The sequence below is a fragment of the Hyla sarda genome, chromosome 3 (assembly GCF_029499605.1).
Source record: "Hyla sarda isolate aHylSar1 chromosome 3, aHylSar1.hap1, whole genome shotgun sequence".
NCBI classification, from domain to species: domain Eukaryota; kingdom Metazoa; phylum Chordata; class Amphibia; order Anura; family Hylidae; genus Hyla; species Hyla sarda.
This window is the reverse complement of record NC_079191.1, coordinates 165029431-165057063: the sequence shown is the minus strand read 5'-3', so window position 1 is coordinate 165057063 and position 27633 is coordinate 165029431. Positions and strand designations below refer to the sequence as shown.

The window sequence follows — 27633 nt, the reverse complement described above, 5'->3', positions numbered from 1 at the left end:
TACTACTACTACTACTCCCATCATGGAAAATACTTGTTTCCATGATGGGAGTAGTAATTCCCTGGCTGCGGGAGCCTGCAGACAGCTGGGGAGACTACATTAGTGGTTGTACTACAACCCCCATCATGGAACAGAGTCTGTTCCATAATGGAGGTTGTAGTACAGGGGCTGAGGGATTGATCGCACTGGTTTTCACTTCTGAGACCCGATGCGATCAGAAGTTATTAAGCAGGGGAGCGGGCGGCATGGTCCGCAACCCTACGATGTATCGTGTGTTTTAACTTTCATTTTTAAATCCTCTGCGGGGAGCCCTGAAAGGTCAGTACCAAGGAGCCAATCAGGGCTCCCAGTGGGGTTTTTAAAATGAACATTGTGAGTGGCAGCGGGGGCCATATGTATATTAAAAGCGCTGTGAGGGGCAAGATATATAGCCTATATATCTAGCCCCCCAGCCCATTTATAATATTCCCCCCGCAGTGCATTAATAAAGATATGACCCCGCCAGCATGCATGCATATATATTTTTATATATTTATTATATATATATATATATATATATATATTTATTAATATATATATATATATATATAATATATATTTTTTTTATATATATATATATATATATATATATATATATATATATATATATATATATATATATATATATATAATATATATTTTTTTTATATATATATATATATATATATATATATATATATATTTTATATATATATATATATATTTTATATATATATATATATTTTATATTATATATATTTTTTTTTTTATATATATATATATATATTTTATATATATTATATTATATATATATATTATATATATATAATTATATATATATATTATATTATATTATATTATATATATTATATTATATTTATATTATTATATTTATATTATTATATATATATATATATATATATATATATATATTATATATATATATATATATATATATATATATATATATATATATATATATTATATATGTTATTATATATATATTATATATATATATATTATATATACACACACACAGACACACACACACAAAAATATAGAAGCAGCACACCACAGGTAGACTTCAAAGAAACGGCGAGTTTATTCCATGATGTGAGAGACTACGTTTCTCCAGCCTCACGCTGGCTTTCTCAAGTGCGTGAGGCTGGAGAAACGTAGTCTCTCACATCATGGAATAAACTCGCCGTTTCTTTGAAGTCTACCTGTGGTGTGCTGCTTCTATATTTTTGTATACATTGAGGAACCAGTGGACCGAGGGTCAGAATATGCGGGCACCCCGATTTCTTCTTTTCTATACATTTCTGGAGGTGCTGTTTTTATTGGATATCTATATATCTATCTATATCTATATCTATATCTATATCTATCTATCTATCTATCTATCTATCTATCTATCTATCTATCTATCTATACATACACACACACACACACACACATATGAATTAACACATGTGGAATTATATACATAACAAAAAAGTGTGAAACAACTGAAAATATGTCATTCTAGGTTCTTCAAAGTAGCCACCTTCTGCTTTGATTACTGCTTTGCACACTCTTGGCATTCTCTTGTTGAGATTCAAGAGGTAGTCACCTGAAATGGTTTTCCCTTCACAGGAGTGCTGGTGTGGAGGAGGTGGTCTGATGGTGTATGGATGGATGGATGGAATACTATTCCATCCGGTTTGCGTTTAGTTGGACCATCATTTATTTTTCAACAGGACAATGACCCCAAACAGACCTCCAGGCTGTGTAGGGGCTAATTGACCAAGAAGGAGAGTGATGGGGTGCTGCGCCAGATGACCTGGCCTCCACAGTCACCAGACCTGAACCCTATCAAAATGGTTTGGGGTGATCTGGACCACAGAGTGAAGGCAAAAAGGGCCAACAAGTGCTAAGCATCTCTGGGAACTCCTTCAAGACTGTTGGAAGACCATTTCAGGTGACTATCTCTTGAAGCTCATCAAGAGAATGCCAAGAGTGTGCAAAGCAGTAATCAAAGCAAAAGGTGGCTAGAACCTAGAATATGACATATTTTCACACTTTTTGTTATGTATATAATTCCACATGTGTTAATTCATAGTTTTGATGCCTTCAGTGTGAATCTACAATTTTCATAGTCATGAAAATAAAGAAAACTCTTTGAATGAGAAGGTGTGTCCAAACTTTTGGTCTGTACAGTATATAATTTATACACAGACACACACACTTCGCCTGTTCCCCTGCTTAATAACTTCTGATCGCATTGGGTCTCAGAAGTGAGACCTGGTGCAATCAATCCCTCAGCCCCTGTACTACAACCACCATCATGGAACAGACTCTACCATGATGGGGTTAGTAGTACAAACACTAATGTAGACTCCCGCAGCCAGGGAATTACTACTCCCATCATGGAAACAAGTCTGTTCCATGATGGGAGTAGTAGTCCCTCAGCACTGCAGAAGTCTGCTGATATCACCTAAAACTCCCAGCATGGCAAGACAGCCGTTTGCTGTTCGTGCATGCTGGGAGTTTGTATTTTGCAAGATTTAGAGGGCCACGGTTTAGAAACCACTGCACAGTGATGTCCAAACTGTGACCCTCCAGATGTTGCAAAACTACTAATCCCAGCATGCCCAAACAGCAAACAGCTGTTGTAGTTTTGCAACATATGGAGGGCTACAGTTTAGAGACCACTGCTAGGCAACTCGTAGTCTTCACCAGGGAGCCAGCAGCACGTCATTGCCACCCGCTACCGCCGATGGTAAGTGAACTCCGGCGCCGGTCACAGGACAGTTCCCCATTTCTGCCCGGACTACTGTGGGTGGGCAGAACGGGGGAACTGAACTCTAACCCCCCTGCTCCCGATCTGCTATTGGTCGGTCGCTTCTCAACGACCAATAGCAGGGATAGGATGGGGTGGCACCCCTGCCACCTCACTCCTATCCCTTCAGGGGGATCGTGGGTGTCTTGGACACTCCCGATCACCCTTATTTTCCGGGTCACCGAAGACCCGTATGACCCAGAATTGCCGGTCTGAATTGACTGGTGATCCCCAACATGGGGTGGCTCTCAAGACCCCCCTGGGCATTTGCACAGGATGCCTGCTGATAGATATCAGCAGTCATCCCAGTCCGGTCCCTGCCCAGTAGGGACCGAAATTCCCACGGGCGTACAGGTACACCCTGGGTCCTTGAGTAGCCAGGGTGTACCCAAACGCCCTGAGTCCTTAAGGGGTTAAATCAACTGGTGCCAAAAATGTTAACAGATTTGTAAATTACTTCTATTAAAAATTCTTAATCTTTCCAGTACTTATTAGCAGATGTATACTACAGAGGACATTTTCTTTTGGGATTTATTTCTGTCACAACCACAGTGCTCTCTGCTGACACCTCGGTCCATTTTAGGAAATGTCCAGAGCAGCATATGTTTGCTATGGAGATTTTCTCCTGGTCCTGACCATGTTCCTGACATGGACAGAGGAGTCAGAATTAACTTTCTGACAAAAAATAAAAATAAAAATTATAATTTCCACTGGAGTACCCCTTTAACACATAAGGATATTCTCAGTATGAAGCGAGGAGTGGTGCTTACTACATAGACAGCAGGACCTGGCTGCTTTCAGCCCTCATATGGCAATGTGGATGGAAAAAATAGAAGTGGTGTTTCTTAACAAGGCATGGAGGGGAAAAAAATGCAAAAATTAAAACTGGCTGTGTTGTCAAGGCCAAAATTGTCTGTGTCCTTAAGGGGTTAAACAATGATGAGAACTGCAAATGAGTTATTTTGACCAATAACAAATACTACTCATTACCATAGTGTATTCCCATAAACCTCCTTTAACCATTACATAGTATTATAGGACAGCACCTACGCTGTCTGGGGATATGTTGGATAACAAGTCTGTTTACTGTTTTCAGTGATTACGTGCAGAATTGTGATCGCAGCTCTTGGTAGAATACAAGATAAGTAATACATTTACTGTGTTCTATCTGTAACCTTTATATGTTAATAGGCTACTACAGAGAGTTTAAGGGTGAGTTCACATGTAGCCAATTTGTTCCAGACACTAAAGATCTGTTCCCTTCATCTGAATGGGGATATTTCAGAGGAATAAAACAAGTTGCAGAAGTTTGTCTGTGTGAGTTCACCCTTAACATAAAAAAACAACAAAAAAGAAAAGAGATTATTGGCCAGCCATTGTGTAGAAAGCTTTACCAGACTATAGTTCCAACCCTGAGGAGGAAGACTGACTGCTGTGAGCTATGCAGGGATCAAACTTGGCAGAGGAAGAGGGGGAGGGGGTCGTGAATCTAGACAGTGTATATGGGAAGGTTTAATCCAAAAAGGATGTAGGATGGATGGAGCAGTACAAAGATACAAAAATGTCTAAAACTGGCTATACACACAAGATTAATACCAGTTGATGTTGAGAGGAAAAAAGAATTGGGCAGAAACGGGCAAAAAAAAAAAGTGCTTGTTTAGGAGTGCTTTTATAAAGGAGTATTCCCACCTCACAAAGGGGCATAGAAAATGACAAGCCGATTGGTGAGGTCTGACCCCCAAAAACAGGTGAAAAAAATAAACATAAAATTGTCCCCATAGCCAGTGCTCCACCGATCAGCTTGTTATCCCCTATCCGTGTGGACAGGTGGCAGCTTCTTAAGATGGGAATACCCCTTTAATACCTGAGGTTTACATAGGATATCAGCTTTTAGACATCATATCAAAAATGTAATAAAAATGTGCCTGGAATAACTGGACCTGTAACTTTGCTCTGGCATTCACTAGAGATGAGCGAACTTACAGTAAATTCGATTCGTCACAAGCTTCTCGGCTCGGCAGTTGATGCCTTATCCTGCGTAAATTAGTTCAGCTTTCAGGTGCTCCGGTGGGCTGGAAAAGGTGGATACAGTCCTAGGAGACTCTTTCCTATCACTGTATCCACCTTTTCCAGCCCACCGGAGCACCTGAAGGCTGAACTAATTTACGCAGGATAAGGCATCAACTGCCGAGCCGAGAAGCTTGTGACGAATCGAATTTACTGTAAGATCGCTCATCTCTAGCATTCACAATGGGGGAGATTTATCAAAACCTGTGCAAAGGAAAATTTACCCAGTTGCCCATAGCAACCAATCAGATCGCTTCTTTCATTTTGCAGAGGCCTTGTTAAAAATGAAAGAAGCGAGCGGATTGGTTGCTACGGGCAACTTTTCTTCTGGAGGGGTTTTGATAAATCTCCCCCAATGACATCACAATATACAGCATAAACTCTAGATCAGTGGTCTCCAACTGCGGACCTCCAGATGTTGCAAAACTACAACTCTCAGCATGCCCGGACAGCCGTTGGCTGTCCGGGCATGCTGGGAGTTGTAGTTTTGCAACATCTGGAGGTCCGCATGTTGGAGATCACTGCTCTAGACACATAGGAAATTTATCAAAACCCGTGCAGAGGAAAAGTTGCTGAGTTGCCCATAGCAACCAATCAGATCGCTTCTTTCATTTTTGAAAAGACCTCTGAAAAATGAAAGGCGCAATCTGATTGGTTGCTATGGGCGACTGGTCAACTTTTCCTCTACACAGGTTGTGATAAATCTCCCCCTAATACTGTGCAGTGTAGTGCCCAGACAGATATAGATAGATAGGGGGAAAGGACCAGTTGCCCATAGCAACCAATCAGATGGCTTTTATTTTTTAGAGGCCTTTTTGATAAGTCTCCCCCATTATTCTTTAGAACAATGGAGGTTACCATTTAAAGTGTCATTGTAATTTGAAATGACTTGTTGCCCAGGCACGTCAAAAAGTTCAAATTGCTCCTTTATTTTGAAGAGGAGACATTCTGATTTCATTTTGGTTTTGTAGATGCCAGGGGTAAAAGGTAAGCGGGTATTGGGGATTTGGGTGTGTGGGGGAGGGAGGGTGTTTGGTATTTACTCCAATTAGGTTTGTTTATTGTAAAATGTACCTCTATTTCTTTGCGCCATTGTCAGCTACATAAAGGATAATGGACGGCATTTATCATTGTAGGTGTAAGGGTGCATGCACACCACCTTTTTTGCAATACAGTTCCTGTATCAGGTTTTTGATGAAAAACGGATTCCTCAAAACCTGACTAAACTGTAGCAAAAAGGGTGTACAAATTTAAACCCATATACGGTTGAAAACAGCATACTGTTTGAAAAATGAGGTCCGGTTGCATCCGTTTTTTAAGAAAAAAAATGTATACGTTTTTAACTTTTCACTCCATTTTGAATAAAGTTTCACTTGTTTGATTGAAATTCCAAGAAAAAAAACTGTGCAAAGTCAAAAACCGTATAGTGAAAACCTGATGGAACCGTACGCACATACAGTTCTGTACGGTTCCCATTGACTCCCATGTTTAAAAAATAAAATAAAAATACATTTTGGGTACGGGTAAAAAAACTGGACAAAACCGTACAGGATGCAAAACGGACTAAACAGGATGATGCGTTTGACATACAGTTTACAATGTTAAGTCAATGCATACAGTTTTCTATACAGTTCCATACGGTTTTTAACTTGAAACCGTATACAGGAACTGTATAACAAAAACGTGGTGTGCACGCATCCTAAGTGAAGCATTTTTCTAACGTTTTTTTTTTTGTGTGTGCTGGTAATATGAAGGAGCATCAAATTAAATGGTCGCAGAGCATTTGATACATTTTCTGCAGGTCACATTTTCTGAAATTTCTCTCTTCACATACACCAAAAAGCTAAGCTAAGTCTGGGCTGGTGTAGTTTTAGAGACTTTTCAGTGGCTTTGCGCCATTTTTGCGCCTTTTCCCAAAAAGTCGCAGTTCATAAAACCCTTCCATATCATGTGTATTGCCAAAATCAGTGGATTGCAAAATCTGCAGAAATGTGTAAACCAAAGGGCGCAAAAAAGGCGCAAATAAACCCTGCTTGCTCCTTTTTTGCGCCTTTTCCAGACACAAAATACAGTCTAAAGACAATGATAAATGTCGGCCACTGTTTGTATATGTTCATTTTTGTCAATGGCTTATCATTTGCATTGCTTTATTAGTGTTTAATAAAATAAATAAATCAATAAATAAATAAAAAGTTCAGATAGCACTGGGTCTCAGTCCACTGCAATCGAGAGTTATAAGCCAGCGCACTCCATCCCGACTGTAACTCGTGGGGGTCTCAACTCTCAACTTTTGATATGCCTGGACATCATGTCAAAGTTCTTGCAAATGACAGTGACGCTTAAAATTAAATTCCCTTTTAGTCAATACATAGAGGCATCCCACACATCCCATCAAAATTGGTGGAATTGGGTTTGCAAAGTGACTATGAGCACATGCCAGGTAATCTCCTGCCGGGGCACCGGCTCTCCCCCAGCGGTCGGACTGGTGCCAGAAAATTAAACAGATTTGTAGATTACTTCTATTAAAAATGCTGTATACTAGAGAGGAAATTCTTTTCTTTTGGGATTTCTTTTCTGTCTTGACCACAGTGCTCTCTGCTGACACCTCTGTCCATTTTAGAAACTGTCCAGAGCAGCAGGTGTCAGCAGAGAGCACTGTGGTCAGACAGAAAAGAAATCCAAAAAGAAAATGATTTCCTCTGTAGTATACAGCTGCTTATAAGTACTGGAATGATTACAATTTTTTTATAGAAGTAATTTAAAAATCTGTTTAACTTTCTGGCATCCATTGATTAAAAAAAATAATAATAATTCCACTGGAGAACCCCTTTAAATAGAGCAGCAGGGTCCCATTGAAACCAATGGGAGGCTGCTGCAAACAGATTACTAAGATATAGCCCTAAGACTTCCTTATCATTAGACAGAGACATGTTATAATTTATATATGATTTATAAATAAATCAAAACAAAAAATAAATAAAATACATTAGTATCAATTCAATGCCATTTGCATCTCATTTTAAGGCTCTGGTTCCAGTATACACTGTGGTACTTTCCAAAAGATATGTTGATATAATCACAGTCTACCTATGGCACAGCTGTGAATAAATGCAGTCTACTTGTGAATACATTTGGTTTGTTTTACAAACATGGATGTTTTGTTTGTAGTGTAGTAGGGAACCTTATTATCTCTGTGTAATGTAGAACCTTGGGAAGGATTTTCCAAACAGTGCGTCTCAAGCTGTTGCAAAACTACAACTCCCAGCATGCCCAAACAGCCAAAAGATGTCTGGGGGTTGTAGTTTTGCAACAGCTGGAGACACACTGTTTGGAAAACACTACCTTAGGGGGAAACAATGGCTGAATTCAGGAGCAGACACAGTAGCTTTAAGAGTAGCTCCCACCATACAATTTTTTTTTCTGTCCTTGCCTATTGCCCATCTATCCCCTAACCCCCTCCCTGCCTTTAAAATTTATTTTTTACTATATTAAATATGCCTTTTTGTTGCCTGGTGGTGTGCTCACTACCAGGCAAACTTCCCCAGCAGACGCGACGTCACTGATTCCTGCTGGGGCCGACATTTCTGCCCTTAGTTCACTATACAGGATGCCTACAGCTGTTTCACCACTACAACTCCCAGCATGCCCTGACATCTATTGGCTGTCAGGGCATGCTGGGAGTTGTAGTAGGGAAACAACTGGAGGCACCCTGCCGCACATCCCTATGCCACGCACCCGAACTCTGCCCCGCCCAAGAATAAAGTGGAGGGTGAAATGTTACCTTACACCGGGGGCTGTTTTTTTCACGGGTTTGATGTTTTTACCTCACACCAGCGTGCGAGGCAAGGGAACCTTTCTCATAGTTCATAGCGCTCGCTCCCGCCTGTCTGATTGACAGGCAGGGAGAGAGCGCATCCTGACTGAATATGGACCGATGCCCGGCCGGGATCGGTCTGAATTCATCTGTGACGTCACAGCAGGCTGCAGGCGGCCAATGGTATTTTAATTGCAAAAAAAATTATTAAAGTATATTAGAAATATGTTGTAGTACATCAGTACTACAACATATTAAAAAAAATAAGTTCATGACAGAGCCCATTTAAAGGAGTACTCCGGCCCTGAGACAACTTATCCCCTATCCAAAGGATAGGGGATAAGATGTCTCACCGCGGGGGTCCCGCCGCTGGGAAACCTCGCAATGTTTTATTTGCCCCCCACCTGTTTGAGCAGCATGCCGCAGTGCCAGCTCACAAACAGCCGGGTGGCGACCACGGGGCCAGAGTATCGTGACATCACAACTCCACCCCCGTGCGACGTCACCCCCCCACCCCCGCTATGCAAGTCTATGGAGGGGGCGTGACAGCCCACGTGTACCATGATACCATATACAGACACTGCTGATCACTTAGGCCTTGTTTACATTGCAGTCGGACTCCGCAATTCGGAGTTTAGTGGACAAAAAATGACCAGGTCACCGAAGAACCAGATTGCTAGTGAATGGGGTCCATCATGACCCAGTAGTAGCCATCTGCCTCCAACACTTTTCAGGGTCCGATCGGATCAAAAAAAGCCGGATGCTACGGGTCGGAAGCAAACGGCCGTGTGAACCTAGACCTACTATCCACCAATGTTCCCCCAACCTGTGGTTCTCCAACTTTTGCTAAAACTACAACTTCCATTATGCCCTGACAGGCAGCATGCTGGGAGTTGTAGTTTTGCAACAGCTGGGGAGCCACAGGTTGGGGGAACACCGATGTATGCTGTAGTATCAGAGCAGCATACAGTGCCTCATTATGACATCGGAGGAGATGACTGTATATAGTATATAATACCAATATCAGAACATCTGTGGTGATTCTGACCACTTAACTACTGTGCAGTAACTTGGCCACATATTGTATATACTGTATAGAATCATTCTATTCATTGTACATAGTATTTACACACTGCTGACTGTCTACAATATAATGACGAGGTAACAGCCTGTATATGCAATACACATCTGCCATTATATTACTGGCAAAAACAAAACTCCGACCTCATCTTTCATATGTTCCTGTATACAATGACTTTGGATTCTTATTACATTTTTTCCCAGTGTCTCCTTAGCTATTGCCTGGACAGGAATCAGTGCATCCCACTGCTGCATGATATTTACAACTACAATCCTCATCATGCCCTGGCAGCCAGTGGTATAATAGGAGTTATAGTTTTGTAACAGTTGGGAGAGCTACAGGTGCTGTAAGATATATAACAAGACAGCAGTATGTGGTCACAGCACTCTAAGGGTGCGTTCACACGTGGTGTATTTTGCTGCGTATTTGCTGCGTATTTGGTGCTGCGTATTTTCCTACCCATTGACTTCAACAGGGAAAATAAAATACGCATCAGCAAATACGCAGCAAATACGCCGTGTGGGAAGGTACCCTAAGGGTGCGTTCACACTGAGCAAATCAAGAGGAATTCAGGCCGAAAAATTTACAGGCGGAAAAAATAATTTTATTTTTGTGCGGAATTGCGCACGAAAATGGGGGAGAAAGAAGTGAAGGGTTTTTCAGCCATTTCCGCGCAAAAACGATGTCGGGCGGATTTTTATTTTTTTTTTTACCATTGACTTCTATTGGATTCTGCTCGCGGATTCCGCTTGAAGTATGAACATGTCGTTTCTTCAAGCAGAACGGAATTCAGCGTCGGAATTCAGCGAGCAGAATTTCCGCAGTGTGAACAGGACAGCGGAAATAACATTAAAGTCAATGGGCAGAGGAGATGTGCATTGATTTGGAGCGGAGAATTCAAGAGGAAATTACTCAGTGTGAACGCACCCTTATGCAGTGGTCTCTGCTGTCCGGGCATTCTGGGAGGTCCACAGTTTGGAGACCACTGGTCTAATGTCACACAGGACTGGTGGAACAAACAACAGCCTACACATATATATTTATATACAGTACTTGGCAAGTTCCAAGAGCTTTCTAAAGACAATCCCTTTAAATCCTCTGATCCATGAACAGGAGGTGACTCCATAGGGTAGTGCAGTGGTCTTCAAACTGCGGACCTCCAGATGTTACAAAACTACAACTCCCAGCATGTCCAGACAGCCAACAGAATGCTGGGAGTTGTAGTTTTGCAACAGCTGGAGGCACCCTGGTTGGGAAACTGTGACTGACAGTCCCCTATGGCAGCGTTTCCCAACCAGGGTGCCTCCAGTTGTTTCAAAACTGCAAATCCCAGCATGCCCGGACAGCCAACGGCTGTCCGGGCATGCTGGGAATTGTAGTTTTGCAACATCTGGATGTCCGAAAGGTTGATGACCACTGGGGTAGTTTTTCCCAACCAGGGTGCCTTCAGCTGTTGCAAAACTACAACTCCCAGCATGCCCAGACAGCCGTTGGCTGTCTGGGCATGCTGGGAGATGTAGTTTTGAAACAACTGGAGGCACCCTGGTTGGGAAACACTGCTATAGGGGACTGTGTAAGTCAGTTTCCCAACCAGGGTGCATCCAGCTGTTGCAAAACTACTACTCCCAGCATTCCATTGGCTGTCTGGACATGCTGGGAGTTGTAGTTTTGCAACAACTGGAGGCACCCTGGTTAGGAAACCCTGCCATAAAGGGACTGTGAAAGTCAGAGTTTCCCAACCAGGGTGCCTCCTGCTGTTGCAAAACTACAACTCCCAGCTGTGTGGACATGCTGGGAGTTGTAGTTGTAAACCAGCTGGGGGCACCACTGTTTATATTAGTAAACTCCCTGTATGGTAAGGTCTTGTTTATTTACAAAGAGAAGAAATGTAACAAAGGATTAACCATTTTATGGCAGGTGGGGCGCACATCGCAACCTGTCACCTGTGGGGCCAGAGAAGTGACAAAGCCCTGCGCCATGGATTAGCACGTACACACGTGCCTGTTCACACCAGGTGCAGGCCTCACCGGAGCCGCGTAAGGGTTAACCCTCTGTCCGCCCCCCGGAGTGCGGAGGGAGCATTTACCTTCCTTCACTCCCGGCAGCTTGGACTTGTCGATAGTGACTTCGGTCATGGCTGCGGTCGCTCAGTCCTCGGTGAGGAGCCGGTCATTCAGCCCTGAGGCCGCAGGCTGGGGTGTACGGTGGCCGGGGAGCTGTCATCAGCAGCGGGATCCCTGAGACTGACAGGACGGCACGATGAGCTCGATAAGTGGAGGAAAGGATACAATGTAACGAGCGAAGCCTAATAGGATTGTATGGTGGGGGAAAGAGGACAAAATACAGGCAGGGCTGGGCTAGTTAAACAATCGCATGACATCATGTACTCCGCCAGCACAGCTTTAACTCCTCCACTGCTGGATTACAAGGTCTCCCGTTTACTTTGTTTTATGTTGCCTTCATGTAGACCTCTTTGGTAGTTTTTGTTTCATTTTTTAGTATACCTGTGATCCAAAACATACTGATAGGTATATTTAAAATTGTGAGCCCCAATGGGGACAGGGACCGATTTAAGTATAAAGTCCTGCGAAATCTGTGTGCACTATATAAATAAACTATTGTTATTATAGGGGCTGTTTGTTTTAAAGGGTTACTCCGATGGAAAAAAAAATATTTTCTAATCAACTGGTGCCAGAAAGTTAAACAGATTTGTAAATTACTTCTATATAAAAATCGTAATTCTTCCTGTACTTATCAGCTGCTGACTGCTCCAGAGGAAGTTGTATAGTTCTTTTCAGTCTGACCACAGTGCTCTCTGCTGACACCTCTGTCCATGTCAGGAACTGTCCAGAGCAGGAGAGGTTTACTATGGGGATTTGTTCATGCTCTGGACAGTTCACAGTTAAATAGAAGTAATTTACTAATCTGTTTAACTTTCTGACACCAGTTGATTTAAAGGACAACTGTAGTAGTACACTTTTATATATTCCCGTCCCTCAAAAATAAACAAAATAAACTCATACATACCTTCCTACAAGCCCCCATTGGTCGACACAGGCCTCACGGTCCGGCAGTGCTGACGTCATTACACTTCCTGGAGACGGGGATGCCGCAGAGCCATCGGCATATCACCGGCCGTAGCGATGTCCCGCCCTGGCCTGTGATAGGCTGAGCCCACTGTCATATAAGAAGCCGGCCAGAGCTCCTTACATGACAGTGGGTTCAGCCTATCACAGGCTGGGACGGGACATCGCTACAGCCGGTGATATGCCGATGGCTCTGCGGCGTCCCCGTATCCAGGAAGTGGAATGACGTCAGCACTGCCGGACTGTGAGGCCTGTGCCGGACCAACGGGGTCTCGCAGGAAGGTATGTATAAGTTTATTTTATTTATTTGTGAGGCCCGGGCATGGGCATATATAAAAGTGTTCCACTATAGTTGTCCTTTAAAAAAAAAAAAAATGTTTTTTACCGGAGTACCCTTTTAAACATGCTCACGCTTTAACTGAATCAGCTGCTGAATAATAGTTATTATTATCACCCAATACAGAAGATTCTGCAAACTGCATAATCCTCCATTACAATAAAAACACTGAACAAGAATGGAATTCATAGACAAGAAGAAGGTGTTCAAAAAGAGCATCGCACCTTGTTTCAAGATTGCCCCAAATTTTCTATAAACAGATGAGACATAAGTGGAATTTTCTAGCACACATGCACAACACTAAATTATACTCCATTTTTAGCCTTTACTTTTATGCCAATATCAGATGTACTAACTTTGTGATGTTGTCCTGTAATGTATGATGAATGACATTTTTTAAACCATTTTCTATATGGATTTCTGTGCCCCCTATTGAGTGAAGTGAGACTCAGAAAACAATGTTAACAGCAACAGTTAAAGCATTACTGTCATTTGAAAAAACTTTAGACATGTTGTTCAGGCATGTGAAAAGTTTAGATTGCATTGGGTCTGAGTTATAAGAAGGTGAAGTGCACAGCAGCGCTCTTCGCTCCCTGGCCGGCTGCCTGATCTGACTCCACAGACTAATGCAGTGAAAGAGTTGGATTTATTAGACAGCCGGGGTTTAAAGCACGCTGCTGCACACAGTCTTATAATAGGAGATCACAGCTAAAAAGAGTTGTTGGGTAATGTACAATAACCCAAAGCATGCTAGTAAATGAACTGGTAAATGGTCGACAAAGAAGAACATTTGAGTATTGAGATGCTATGACATCCCAGAATATTGAGGACTCGGAGCACTAGCATGTCGAAATGGTTCAAACTTTCTCTTTAGTGTTGTACAAATCTTATTCGCAGCAACAGGAAATGATTGGTGTTGGTAATTACTGCTAAGGGGAATCTATAGGTTATTATATTGAAGGGTTCACTTACATTTTAATCCTTGCAATGTGGTTGCTTACTCAGTGTGCATAATAATTGACATAGAACAACTGTTTGTGTCTTATTAAGTATGTGTGACCCCCCTAAACTCTACACTATCTCCCCATCTGTATCCCCCCCCCCCCTCGGTGTCCCACACAAAGTGGATAGGTTAGTAGGTCCCCCATTAGGTAGATATATCCCCCACAGTAGGCTGGTAGATCCCCCATGTATGTATGTCCTACATTAGTTAGATAGTTCCCTTATTAAGTAGTCCCCCCCATAGGCAGGTATGTCCTCAAGTAGGTAGTCCCTTCAATAGGTAAATACATCCTTAGGTGAGTAGACCGATCCCCTATCCCAGTAGGTAAATATATCAGTAGGTAGGTAAGTAGCCATGTAGGTAAGTAGCCAGGTAGGCATGTAGGTAGATTATAAGGTAGGTAAGTAGCTATGTAGAGAGGTAGGTACATAGGTAGGTAGGTAGCCAGATAGGTAGGATGCCAGAATGAAAAAGGGGAAAAAAAAAACCTTTCCTCATGTCCCATGCAGAAATCTTCTCTGCAGGCTGGCCGGGCCCTTATTCCTCCACAGTGCAGACGCCGATGTGTGAAGTCATCACACCTGCACTGCGCCGGAGGTCACTGGTCTCCTCTCAGTGTAGGCTGCAAGTCCTGCAGCTTATACTGAGAGGAAGCTTTCAACTGTATGCGCATGCACACATAACTGAAAGCAGTGCTCACTATCCTGGGGAACCGGGACAAGTGTCCTGGATTCACCATTAGTGAATGAGCGAGTGCATGCCTATTCTGGGTGGGCCCCATCCCAGTGCATGCCTATTCTGGGTGGGCCCCATCCCAGCCTTGGACCCTCGAAAGTGGTGTACCTAGGCTTTGGCGGCCTTTGCACCCCCTCCCCATGATGGCATATTTTATTTTTATTTTTTTTATACAAATGACTGCTGAATGTATCAACAAAAAACTTGGATAAGTTAAACCATTACAAAGTTTTTACTACCTAAAGATAGACAGATTTAAAAAAAAAAAATGGGTCTGTGTCCTTAAAGGGGTACTCCAGTGGAAAACAAATTTTTTTTTAAATCAACTGGTGTCAGAAAGTTAAACAGATTTATAAATTTATAAATTACTGCTGTATGCTCCCCAGGAAGTTCTTTTCTTTTTGAATGTATTTTCTATCTGACCACAGTTCTCTCTACTGACACCTCTGTCCATGTCAGGAACTGTCCGGAGCAGGAGCAAATCCCCATAGCAAACCTATCCTGCTCTGGGCAGTTCCTGACATGGATAGAGGTATCAGCAGAGAGCACTGTGGTCAGACAGAAAATAAATTCAAAAAGAAAACAACTTCCTCTGTAGTATAGAGCAGATGATAAGTACTGGAAAGATTAAAATTTTTTAATAGAAGTAATTTAGAAATCTGTTTAACTTTCTGGCACCAGTTGATTTAACAAATGTTTTTCCACCGGAGTACACCTTTAAGGCAGGGGTCCTCAAACTACGGCCCGCGGGCCACATGCGGCCCGCGGAGCGCATTTACCCGGCCTGCCGGGTGTTTTTGCCTTAGGACATCCCTGTGTCCCGAAAGATGCTTTCGGAACACAAGGATGCCTCTGAAGTCCCTGCGGCCCGCGTTTACTTTAAAAACGCGTGGACCGTCAGGAGCAGACACACGCAGCGACGTCACTGACGTCCCATGCGTGTGCCCATGGCAACCGAGCGCGGAGCAGAAGAGAAGAAGCAAGGACGCGCGCGTTGGTAGTAGGTAAGTGTTTACCAGTGGCGCGTCCCTTCGGTGTTCTGACCACCGATCCTCCGGTCCTGCTATTGCTGGAGCGGTGGTCGGAACACTGAAATGGGGCAGTACACAGGCATACAGCCTCCAGCCATACTTTATGGCTGGAGGCTGTATGCCTGTGGGGGAACATACTGCCAACATAATTTGGGGGACTATACTGCCAGCCTAATGTGGGGGAACATACTGCACCTAATGTGGGGGAACATACTGCCAGCCTAATGTGGGGGACTATACTGCACCTAATGTGGGGGAACATACTGCCAGCCTAATGTGGGGGACTATACTGCACCTAATGTGGGGGACTATATTGCACCTAATGTGGGGGAACATACTGCAAGCCCAATGTGGGGGACTATATTGCACCTAATGTGGGGGAACATACTGCAAGCCTAATGTGGGGGACTATATTGCACCTAATGTGGGGGAACTATACTGCCAGCCTAATGTGGGGGACTATATTGCACCTTATGTGGGGGAACTATACTACCAGCCTAATGTGGGGGACTATATTTCACCTAATGTGGGGGAACATACTGCCAACGTAATGTGGGGAGACTATATTGCACCTAATGTGGGGAAACTATACTGCACCTAATGTGGGGGAACATACCGCAAGCCTAATGTGTGGGACTATATTGCACCTAATGTGGGGGAACATACTGCAAGCCTAATGTGGGGAACTATACTGCAAGCCTAATGTGGGGGACTATATTGCACCTAATGTGGGGGAACATACTGCCAGCCTAATGTGGGGGACTATATTGCACCTAATGTGGGGGAACTATACTACCAGCCTAATGTGGGGGACTATATTTCACCTAATGTGGGGGAACATACTGCCAACGTAATGTGGGGAGACTATATTGCACCTAATGTGGGGAAACTATACTGCACCTAATGTGGGGGAACATACCGCAAGCCTAATGTGTGGGACTATATTGCACCTAATGTGGGGGAACTATACTGCTAGCCTAATGTGGGGGACTATATTGCACCTAATGTGGGGGGGACATACTGCCAACGTAATGTGGGGGACTATATTGCACCTAATGTGGGGGAACTATACTGCACCTAATGTGGGGAACTATACAGCACCTAATGTGGGGGAACTATACTGCCAGCCTAATGTAGGGGACTATATTGCACCTAATGTGGGGGAACATACTGCAAGCCTAATGTGGGGGACTATATTGCACCTAATGTGGGGGAACTATACTGCACCTAATGTGGGGGAACTACAACCTGATGTGGGTGAACTATACTGCACCTAATGTGGGGGAACTATACTGCACCTAATGTGGGGGGGAACTACAACCTAATGTGGGTGAACTATACTGCACCTAATGTGGGGGGGAACTACAACCTAATGTAGGGGAACTACTACCTAATGTGGGGGAACTATACTGCCAGCCTAATATGGGGGAAGTATACTGCACCTAATGTGGGGGAATTGTACTGCACCTAATGTGGGGGAACTGTACTGCCAACCCTAATGTGGGGGAACTGTACTGCCAACCCTAATGTGGGGGAACTACAACCGAATGTGGGGGCATCTATACTGCCAACCTAATGTGGGGGGAACTGTGCTGTGTACTTAAAGTGGTAGTCCACTAATAAGATATATAAGTGTTCATAGGAATTTATTCATTTTTTGTTATCTATAGTCCAGCCCTCCAACGGTCTGAGGGACCGTGAACTGGCCCCCCGTTTAAGACACTGGTTTGCATCATTTTGCAATTTGTAGCATATTGTCATGTGTTTTACTTTTATTGTATTACTTTTATCATATTTAACTATGAATAACTTAATTAATTCTGTATTCTGTCATGTGTTTTTAAAAGAGTTTTCCAGGAAATGTAAAGCAGAGCTAATTACTTATAAATCCACCACCACATCTGTCCTCAGGTTGTATGTGGTATTACGACTAGGCTCTATTGACTTGAATGAAACTAAACTGCAATTTAGACATGTGCAATTCGTTTCGGACGTAATTAGTTTTTGTCCGAATTGTTCATATTTCGTACATTCGGATTGATCCGAATGTACGAAATATTTACATCCGAAAGAATCCGAAATCCGAACAAAACGAATTGTACATGCCTACGAAATTGTGAAAAATCATTGTGAGTTGTGAAAAACAAAATTTGTTTTCATCTAGAAGCAAGGGACCATTATCGGGAGCGGGTGCACGGAAAAGAAGAGACCCGCGGAGATCAGAACATTGAGACAGGTAAGATAATGTATAATTCTATGTGATGATACATGATGTAATGTTGAATGAATGAATGCTGTATGAATGATTCATGTGTTTGATCGATGTGTCTGATTTTCGGGTGATTTATGTATTACATATAGTGTTGAGCGGCATAGGCCATATTCGAATTCGCGAATATTCGCGAATATATGGACGAATATTCGTCATATCCGCGAATATTCGCATATTTGTAATAGTCTTGTTTTATTTTCGCATATGCGAATATTCGCGCATGCGAAAATTAACATATGCGAAAATTTGCATATTCAAAAATTAGCATATGCAAATATTTGCATATGCGAAAATTCGCACACCAGTCTTACACAGTAGTATTAGAGCCTTCTTACACCACATAAGCTGGAAGCAGAGAGGGGTGATCACTGTGATGTGTACTGTGAAAAAAAAAAAAAAAAACGAATATTCGTAATTACGAATATATAGTGCTATATTCGCGAATATTCGCGAATTCGCGAATATGCGATATTCGCGAATAAAATTCGAATTGCGAATATTCGCGAGCAACACTAATTACATATTATGTCACTTACTGTTACCAGGGGGCCTCCAGCTGTTGCAAAACTACAACACCCACCCAGCATGCCCTGACAGCCAAAGGCTGTCTTGGCATGCTGGGAGTTGCAGTTTTGCAACAGCTGGAGGCCCCCTGCTTCGTTGGCAAACATGCCATAACCTATATTTCAGTTCTTTCATTTTTAAAATTCCCTCCTTTTTTTCTGAACTGGGTTACTAGGTCAATGAGATGCATAGTAATTTCTGTGGGAACATTTGTACATTGATACTTATCGGATACTGTGTGTATAACAATAGTAAAAGTATCCCACTTGAATATCCACAGGTGATATCCATTGCTGTTCCATTAAAGAGATTTCTTTAACATTTCCCCGTTACATTCCTTGCAGCTAGGTATGAGAACACGTTCATTCAGTAATTTGGTCCACATAGATACACCGCTGCATTCTATTTAGAACTATTTCTTTTTTGTCCTCCCTAGCACCTCCAACCCTCCACTTTAACCACAGGAGAAGATGACCTAAACTGTAGGAGACCTTCATAACTCTCAGGGACAATGAGTAACACTGATATAGTTTTTTAACTGTTTTTAATTATTTCATTTTTTGTCCACTATTTATTAATAAATACTATCATAATTTATAGCGCCGATATTGTTCTATTATCATTTTAAATATACGATCTGTTAGAGCAGAGTGGGCTCCAGAAGGAAGGACTCCAGCGCTGCTTCCCCATTGGGGATGCTTCAGTCTTTTGCAGCGCTGGAGTCCTTCCTTCTGGAGCCCACTCTGCTCTAACAGATCGTATATTTAGTTCAAAGCAAATTGAGAGAAGTGCCCTAGTTTTGTTTCATTGTAACAAGCTGTTTGCACTTTTCAGATACATTTGTGCACAATGAGGAATGGCATGTTACAATGAAACAAAACTACAGCACTTCTTTCAATCTGATTTGAACTAAATAAACGATCATTAGCGCAATGTGTATCACTACTGACACCCAATGTGATCATCCTGTGCATTGCAGAGATGAAGCAGCTGTATACATCGCTCCCATCTCTGCTCTATACTCCGGCCACTCATTCATATTTTCCTCAGAGCTGTGATTGGCTGCAACCATCCGGCCAATCACAGCTCTGGGTGGAAAATATGAATAGATTATGTTCTATTCACTGGCCGGAGCAGAGATGTGAGCGCTGTATAAAGCCGCTCCACATCTCTACCATATTATTGACAATCGCATTGGGTGTCACGACTAACACCCGGGGCAATATGTATCATAGTAATTGCCGTGGGAACATTTTTTATTCATAAATCCGCAGACTTAATTGGATAATTGCCGTTTAGAACGTTGGGACCCTAAACATTCTAAACGGCAATTATCCAATTAAGTCTGTGGATTTATGAATAAAAATGTTCCCACGGCAATTACTATGCATCTCATTGACCTAGTAACCCAGTTCAGAAAAAATGGAGGAGATTTTAAAAAGGAAAGAACTGAAATATAGGTTATGGCATGTTTGCCAATGAAGCAGGGGGCCTCCAGCTGTTGCAAAACTGCAACTCCCAGCATGCCCAGACAGCCTTTGGCTGTCAGGGCATGCTGGGTGGGTGTTGTAGTTTTGCAACAGCTGGAGGCACCCTGGTAACAGAAACACTGTTAGCGCAAGTGACATGACATGTTATAGATAAATCACCCGACAATCAAACACATCAATCAAACGCATCAATCATTCATACAGCATTCATTCATTCATTCATACATACATTTATTCATTCATTCATTCAACATTACACCATGTATTAATGAATCATATAAAATTATATTATCTTACCTGTCTTCCAATGTTCCGATTTATGCGGCTGCCCTCTTTTCCTGCACACGATCCCGATAATAGTCCCCTGCTTTAAAAAGATTTAGCTGAATGTACCCGAATACCGAATTAATCTGAAAACAATCAAAACCGAACCCCCGAATACCGAATGTATCCGAAAAATGAAGGCTGAAAAATTTACCGAACCGAAAATTTTACCGAAAATTAAAAAACGAAATTAAACGAAAAATTTTCTTGTGCACTAGTCTACTGCAGTTACACACTCAACCCGTGGACAAATGTGGTTCTGTTTTTCTAACCCTGGATAACACCCTTAAAAAGGCACTATTATTTCAACAAACATTGCATGAATAATTAGGACAAGCAATTGTAAGGAATTTTATAATACAACTTTTTAGAGTAAAATACTCCTTTCTCCTCTTATCAGAAATAAAGAGGGAAATGGGAGGGGGAACTGAGAAAGCCAGAAGCAGAGACTGCAAAGAGTCTACACCACGGTTTTCTAGAAGTATTAGGTCTCATCCCAAGGCTTGTACCACAACTTAGACTGCTTGGTACTGCCCTATAATGTCCTATATGTGTCACGTCCTGGGTAGGGATGAGGGCAGACCTAAATCTCGATCCAACCACTGTTACTACCTACTTAGATGATCGGCCCTAAACAGCAACCCTGAACTGGGCAATGGCCCCTACACTGGACTTAGTGCAGTGGCAAGCCAGAGAGTCAAAACCTAGAGATAAGCACAGTACATAATCAGAGTCAAAGTCAGGACAGGCAAGTTAAAGAGAGCAGTGAAGTTCAAATTCATAAGAGAGGAGCGAAGTCAGGGAGCAGACAGGAGGTCGGGTCAAAGGGGGTCATAACTGTAAGTAAAGCTGGGAACACAGGCAATAGCTGTTGATGGGACAAGCCACAATCACAGGCTAAAAATACTGAGCAGTTTATATATATTGTCGCTGGGAGATGTGAATGCTGGTGACAAGGCTGATTGGCCCGGTGCATACACCACCTCATTGGCTGGGCCAGCCATGACACTCAGTAACAAATGGCCCTGCATTGTGCAGAGCCATAGGCAAGACTAAAAGAGACACTGCGACACAGGATACTGTGCTTGACCCCAGAGTTTGTATGTATGTATGTATTACCATGATGCTTCTACTACAATAAACAGATGTGTGCAGTGTGTGAAAGGCATCATAGTGGCTATTCTTTGCCCTCTAGCTCAAGGAAAACTGAAACTTTTCAAGGAAGCCTGCAGAGCAGAAATCTTGTAAAAATGCCATATACAAGTCAAATAATGACCAGAAATAGAACTATTCCTCATGTACACACACCACAGCTCATCCTGAAAGGTTACCTAAAACGGCATATACAATTAAAACAGATTCATGCATTGTTTATATTGTCCTGTTTATATAAACAGCAAAACAGCAGCCTGCTCACACTTGTGTGATCATCTTCACGACTCGGGCAGCACTTTTTCACATATACAGAAACAAAAAGTACAGCATGTTTTAGGTACAAATCGTGTAGATTGGCGCCCTTAAAATTTTAAATTTTTTTTTAAAAAGAGGCTTGCATCTGTATTTTTGCAATGAAATGGCTGCTGTAACAAACGCTGTATTGTTCGTGCAGCCCTTTAGTTCCATCACTGTGTGCGGCACATCCCCAGTTTACACAAAAAAAATGTCTAGCTGACTAGCAATGGCTCGTTCTTTGTGCTGCACTATCAGGATGTCTTTTACACATTACATAAATTGGCCTATTTGGCTAAAAGTCGCACGTATAAATGGTCCTCATTTAAGGGGTTAAACTGTTAATCTGTAAGATTGCTAGCTTATTGGTTGCAGTTTTAGGTGCTTAAAGAGGTATGCCACTGGCCAACATTCGGAACAAAATGTTCCCTTCGCTGTTTTCGCGCTGTGGGGGTCAACCATGCCACTCGTGATGTCAATGCCACGCTCCCTCAATGCAAGTCTATGGGAGGGGGCGTGGCGGCATTTAGTTCCGAACAATGGAGTACCCCTTTAATACCAAGTGTGAGATATATTGAGGGATTTAACTCAATTCAGACAGACCAGGTGTTGGTTGCCCCATCACACCCACACAGCATATAGGTAAAGTTTTCACGATGGCATTTTGAGATGAAATCTTAAAGGGTTTTCTTACGGTGACATCCTTTTTCTGAATGCCCTTTTTATAAAACATAGCAGAGAACTGCTCACAAACCCAGCCCTTCAGTGTATTACATGGTTACCTACTGAAGTGTCCATGTGTGGTTGGCTACAGCGTCTCTTAGTGATAATAGCACATCTCCTTGTATTTCAAGTTAACTTGACAAAGTATTTCTACAAAGTGATGGCGTATAGTTAGGATGTGCCATCACTTTTTTTAGCAGTTGGGGTATGGCCTCTGGTTCCCCCACCAATTCTACTTCTGAAGAGACTAGTTTAGCACTGAATCTTCTTCACCGCACTGCTCAATACTAAGCACATCTGCTTGGCACTTTCCATAAGTTCCCTAGAAGTGAATGAAGATAGCCTATCCATTGTATTAAAGGGGAACTCCAGTGGAAAAAAAATGTTTTCAAATCAACTAGTACCATAAAGTTAAACAGATTTGTAAATTACTTCTATTAAAAAATCTTAACCTTTCTATTACTTATCAGCTGCTATATACTACAGATATACTTCAGAGAAATGTGTTAAGTCTGACAAGTCAACAGTGCTCTCTGCTGACACCTGTCAGGTACTGTCCAGAGCAGGAGAGGTTTTCTATAGGGATATACTTCTAATCTGGACAGTTCCTGACACGGACAGAGGTGTCAGCAGAGAGCACTGTGGTCAGACTGGAAAGAACTTAAAAAATTTCTCTGTAGTATACAACAGCTGATAAGTACTGTACCGGTTCAGATTTTGAAATAGTAGTAATTTACAAATCTGTTTAACCCCTTAACATTTACGTCCTCCGCTGGCTCCCACGATATGCCGCGGGGTCACGCGGTGTCCCTGCATCATATCGGGTCGGTCCCGGCGGCTATCAACGGCTGGGATCCGCAGCTAATACAGGACATCACCGATCATGGTGATGCCCTGTATTAACCCTTCAGATGCAGCGATCGAAGCTGACCGCCGCATCTGAAGTGAAAGTGAAAGTAACCCGGCTGCTCAGACAGGCTGTTCGGGACCGCCGCAGTGAAATCACGGCATCCCGAACAGCTTACAGGACACTGGGAGGGCCCTTACCTGCCTCCTCGGTGTCCGATCAGCGAATAACTGCTCCATGCCTGAGATCCAGGCAGGAGCAGTCAAGCGCCGATAACACTGATCACAGGCGTGTTAATAGATGCCAGTGATCAGCATGAGAGATCAGTGTGTGCAGTGTTATAGGTCCCTATGGGAGCTATAACACTGCAAAAAAAAAGTGGAAAAAAAAACTGTTAATAAAGGTCATTTAACCCCTTCCCTAATAAAAGTTTGAATCACCCCCCTTTTCCAATAAAAAAATAAAACAGTGTAAATAAAAATAAAAATAAACATATGTGGTATCCCCGTGTGCGTAAATGTCCGAACTATAAAAATATATCGTTAATTAAACCGCACGGTCAATGGCTTACACATAAAAAAATTCCAAAGTCCAAAAAAGCGTATTTTTGGTCACTTTTTATACAATTAAAAAATGAATAAAAAGTGATCAAAAAGTCAGATCAAAACAAATATGGTACCGATAAAAACTTCAGATGATGGCGCAAAAAATTAGCCCTCATACCGCCCTGTACATGTAAAAATAAAAAAGTTATAGGGGTCAGAAGATGACATTTTTAAACGTATACATTTTCCTGCACGTAGTCATGATTTTTTCCAGAAGTACGACAAAATCAAACCTATATAAGTAGGGTACCAGTTTAACCGTATGGACCTACAGAATAAAGATAAGGTGTCAATTTTACCGAAATATGCACTGCGTAGAAACGGAAGCCCCCAAAAGTTACAAAATTGCATTTTTTCTTCGATTTTGTTGCACAATGATTTTTTTTTTCCGTTTCGCCGTGAATTTTTGGGTAAAATGACTAATGTCACTGCAAATTAGAATTGGTGACGCAAAAAATAAGCCATAATATGGATTTTTAGGTGGAAAATTGAAAGGGTTATGATTTTTAAAATGTAAGGAGGAAAAAACGAAAGTGCAAAAACTGAAAAACCCTGCGTCATTAAGGGGTTAATTAAAGGGGTACTCCGGTGGAAAACTTTTTTTTTTATATCAACTGGTGCCAGCAAGTTAAACAGATTTGTAAATGACTTCTATTTAAAAACCTTAATCCTATCAGTACTTATTAGCTGCTGAATACTACAGATGAAATTATTTTTTTGCAACACAGAGCTCTCTGCTGAATCACAAGCACAGTGCTCTCTGCTGACATCTCTGTCCATTTTAAGAACTGTCCAGAGTAGGAGAAAATCCCCATAGCAAACATATGCTGCTCTGGAAAGTTCCTAAAATGGACAGAGATGTCAGCAGAGAGCACTGTGTTCCTAAAAGAAAATCATTTCCTCTGTAGTATTCAGCAGCTAATAAGTACTGGAAGGAATAAGATTTTTTAACAGAAGTAAATTACATATCTGTTTTACTTTTTGGCACCAGTTGATTTAAAAAAAAAAAAGTTTTCCACCGAAGTACCCCTTTAACTTTCTGGCACCAGTTGATTTGAAAACATTTGTTTTCCGCTTGTTTCCACCGGACTTCCCCTTTAAGCAGTTTTCTGCCACCTAACTAGGTAGGTTAGGAATCCCCCATTCTCTGCACACAGAAAATGACCTACAGTATGCATATGTAACCTTGTACAAGTGACTGAACAGCAGTTGTGCTTCATTTCTTCCGAAACATACTCTGCCCTTTAGGACTTTTTTTAGTATTTTTATATTTTCAGTTCCTCCTTCTCTTCATATTTATGCATTTGTGTGACTTATTTAAGTTTCACATGCAAACTAAATTGAGCACTTTGTTGTCTATAGATGATTCAGTTCTGTAACATACAGTACAAATTCTATTAGAAAAAGTTAAAAGTACACAGATAGCCAGTAGTGACAAGCGAATCGAATCTGATTAAGTCGAATTCGCTCCGAATTTAATGAAAATTTAGATTCGGACCAAATCCGAACTTCGACTCAATTAGAAAAAAAAACATTTCTTCACTAGCGACACCCCTGTATCATCCTGTATAATGTATAGATGCAAGCGCCTTTCTCCTGCGCTCGCATCTCTGCAACAGACAGGACGATCGCAGCGGGTGTCAGGAGTGACACTTGCTGTGATCTGTCCTCAACTGCAGGTACTACTGCTCCCAACATGGAGCACACTCTGCTCCATTCTGGAGGTTTAGTACCTGCATTAATAGACAGATCGCAGTGGGTGTTACTTATGACACCCGATGTGATCGTCCTTTATAATGTATAGCTACGGGCAGCCGGCCCCTCTTCTCTGGTCCCACTGTAGTATGGGTATATGCCGTATATATACCTATTATTTATATTTCCTGCAGAGAGCTGTGAGTGTCTGGAACCATCTGGCCAATCACAGCTCTCTACGGAAAATATAAATAAGTGATGTGAATTTTATTCACATCACTGGCCGGCTGGAGTATAGTGCAAAGATGCAAGTGCAGGAGAAAGCCGCTCCATCTCTGCAATAGAAAGGCCAATTGCATCGGGTGTCAGGAGTGAGTACAGGTACTACAGCTCCCATCATGGAACAGTCTGTTTTCAAACTCACTATTTTTCAGGGACCAGTTCAGATTTGAAGGGTCTTCATATTAGAAATATATTAGAAACCAGTGCCCCCTCACCCCTGTCCAGCGTCTCTGACTGCCCCGATCAGCCAATAATTCCGGGTCACCGGGTCACTGGAGACCCGATTGACCCAGAATCTGCCCCAGATCGCTGGACTGAATTGTCCAGCGATCTGCGGCCATCACCGACATGGGGGGTCATCGTGACCCACCTGGGCGATATGCCCCGATGCCTGCTGAACGATTTCAGCAGGCATTGGGCACCGGCTCCGCTCCAGATGGCTGTGGGGGGCCGGTAAAACACATGACGTTCTCATACCTCATGTGTCCTTAAGGACTCGGAAATGGAGACATTTGAGAATGTCATGTGTCCTTAAGGGGTTAAAATACAGTACATTACTTATAAAAAACATTTTTTAAATTAATTATAAAAAATATATAATTTTTACATTTAAATGGACCCTTTCTACATTTTTATTATTGTCAGCTACATTTTTAGGTCCCTGCCTGCCCACATAAATTGATCCCTGTTTAAAAATGAACATTAAAATTTTTTTTTTTTTTTTTTTAGTGGCTTTAAATTTTTTTATACACCCAAGAATGGAGTCTACATATTAGGCTGCTTTCACACTATGAGTATTCATCTGTTATTAAACATCTGTTTTCTGTATTGTATAATTAAAAATGGATGTATAATAATGGATAAAATAAAGGGTGCTAACGGCTGAATAATGTCCGTCAAAATAACGTGCATAATCATCCGTTAACACCCGTTATAAATATCCGTCATGATCCATTATTTTATGGCCATTTTAACACCTCTGCCAGGACTAGTACTACTCCCATCATGGAACAGACTTGTTTTCATGATGGGAGTAGTAGTTCCCTGGCTGCGGGAGTCTGCCGGTGACTGGGGAGGCTACATTAGTGTTTGTACTACTACCCCCATCATGGAACAGACTCTGTTCCATGATGGGGGTTGTAGTACATGTGCTGAGGGATTGATCGCACCGGGTCTCACTTCTGAGATGCTATGCGATCAGAAGTTATTAAACAGGGGAGCAGGCAGCATGCTCCGCTCCCCTGCAATGTACAGTGAATTTTTACTTTCACTTCTAAATTCCCCTCCGGGAGCCCTGAATGGCTGCCACTGAGGAGGGCTTCCAGTGGGGTTTTTAAACTACAAATTTGACCTCCAAATCCATGCCCCCATGCATATTTATAATAATTC

General features: G+C 42.2%; 1 protein-coding gene and 1 long non-coding RNA gene across 5 annotated transcripts in view; one reads left to right on the top strand and one right to left on the bottom strand.

Annotated features, from left to right (window-relative positions):
* The window catches only part of CCDC50 (coiled-coil domain containing 50), an 80771-nt gene extending 68613 nt beyond the window's left edge, over positions 1-12158 (bottom strand). Inside the window, exon 1 of one of the 3 annotated variants that reach the window (XM_056565426.1) lies at positions 11888-12158. In XM_056565426.1, coding sequence (XP_056421401.1) covers positions 11888-11936 — 49 coding nt within the window. In that variant the 5' untranslated portion in view covers positions 11937-12158. The remainder of the gene's footprint in view (positions 1-11887) is intronic. The other 2 variants (XM_056565425.1, XM_056565427.1) reach the window with 2 other exon arrangements.
* LOC130361850 (uncharacterized) overlaps positions 5671-27633 on the top strand; it is a 39787-nt gene continuing 17824 nt past the window's right edge. Inside the window, exons 1-3 of one of the 2 annotated variants that reach the window (XR_008891177.1) lie at positions 5671-5893; positions 18158-18229; positions 20680-20884. This is a non-coding gene — a long non-coding RNA (uncharacterized LOC130361850). Of the gene's footprint in view, positions 5894-18157; positions 18230-20679; positions 20885-27633 lie in introns of those variants that run through there. The other variant, XR_008891178.1, reaches the window with a different exon arrangement.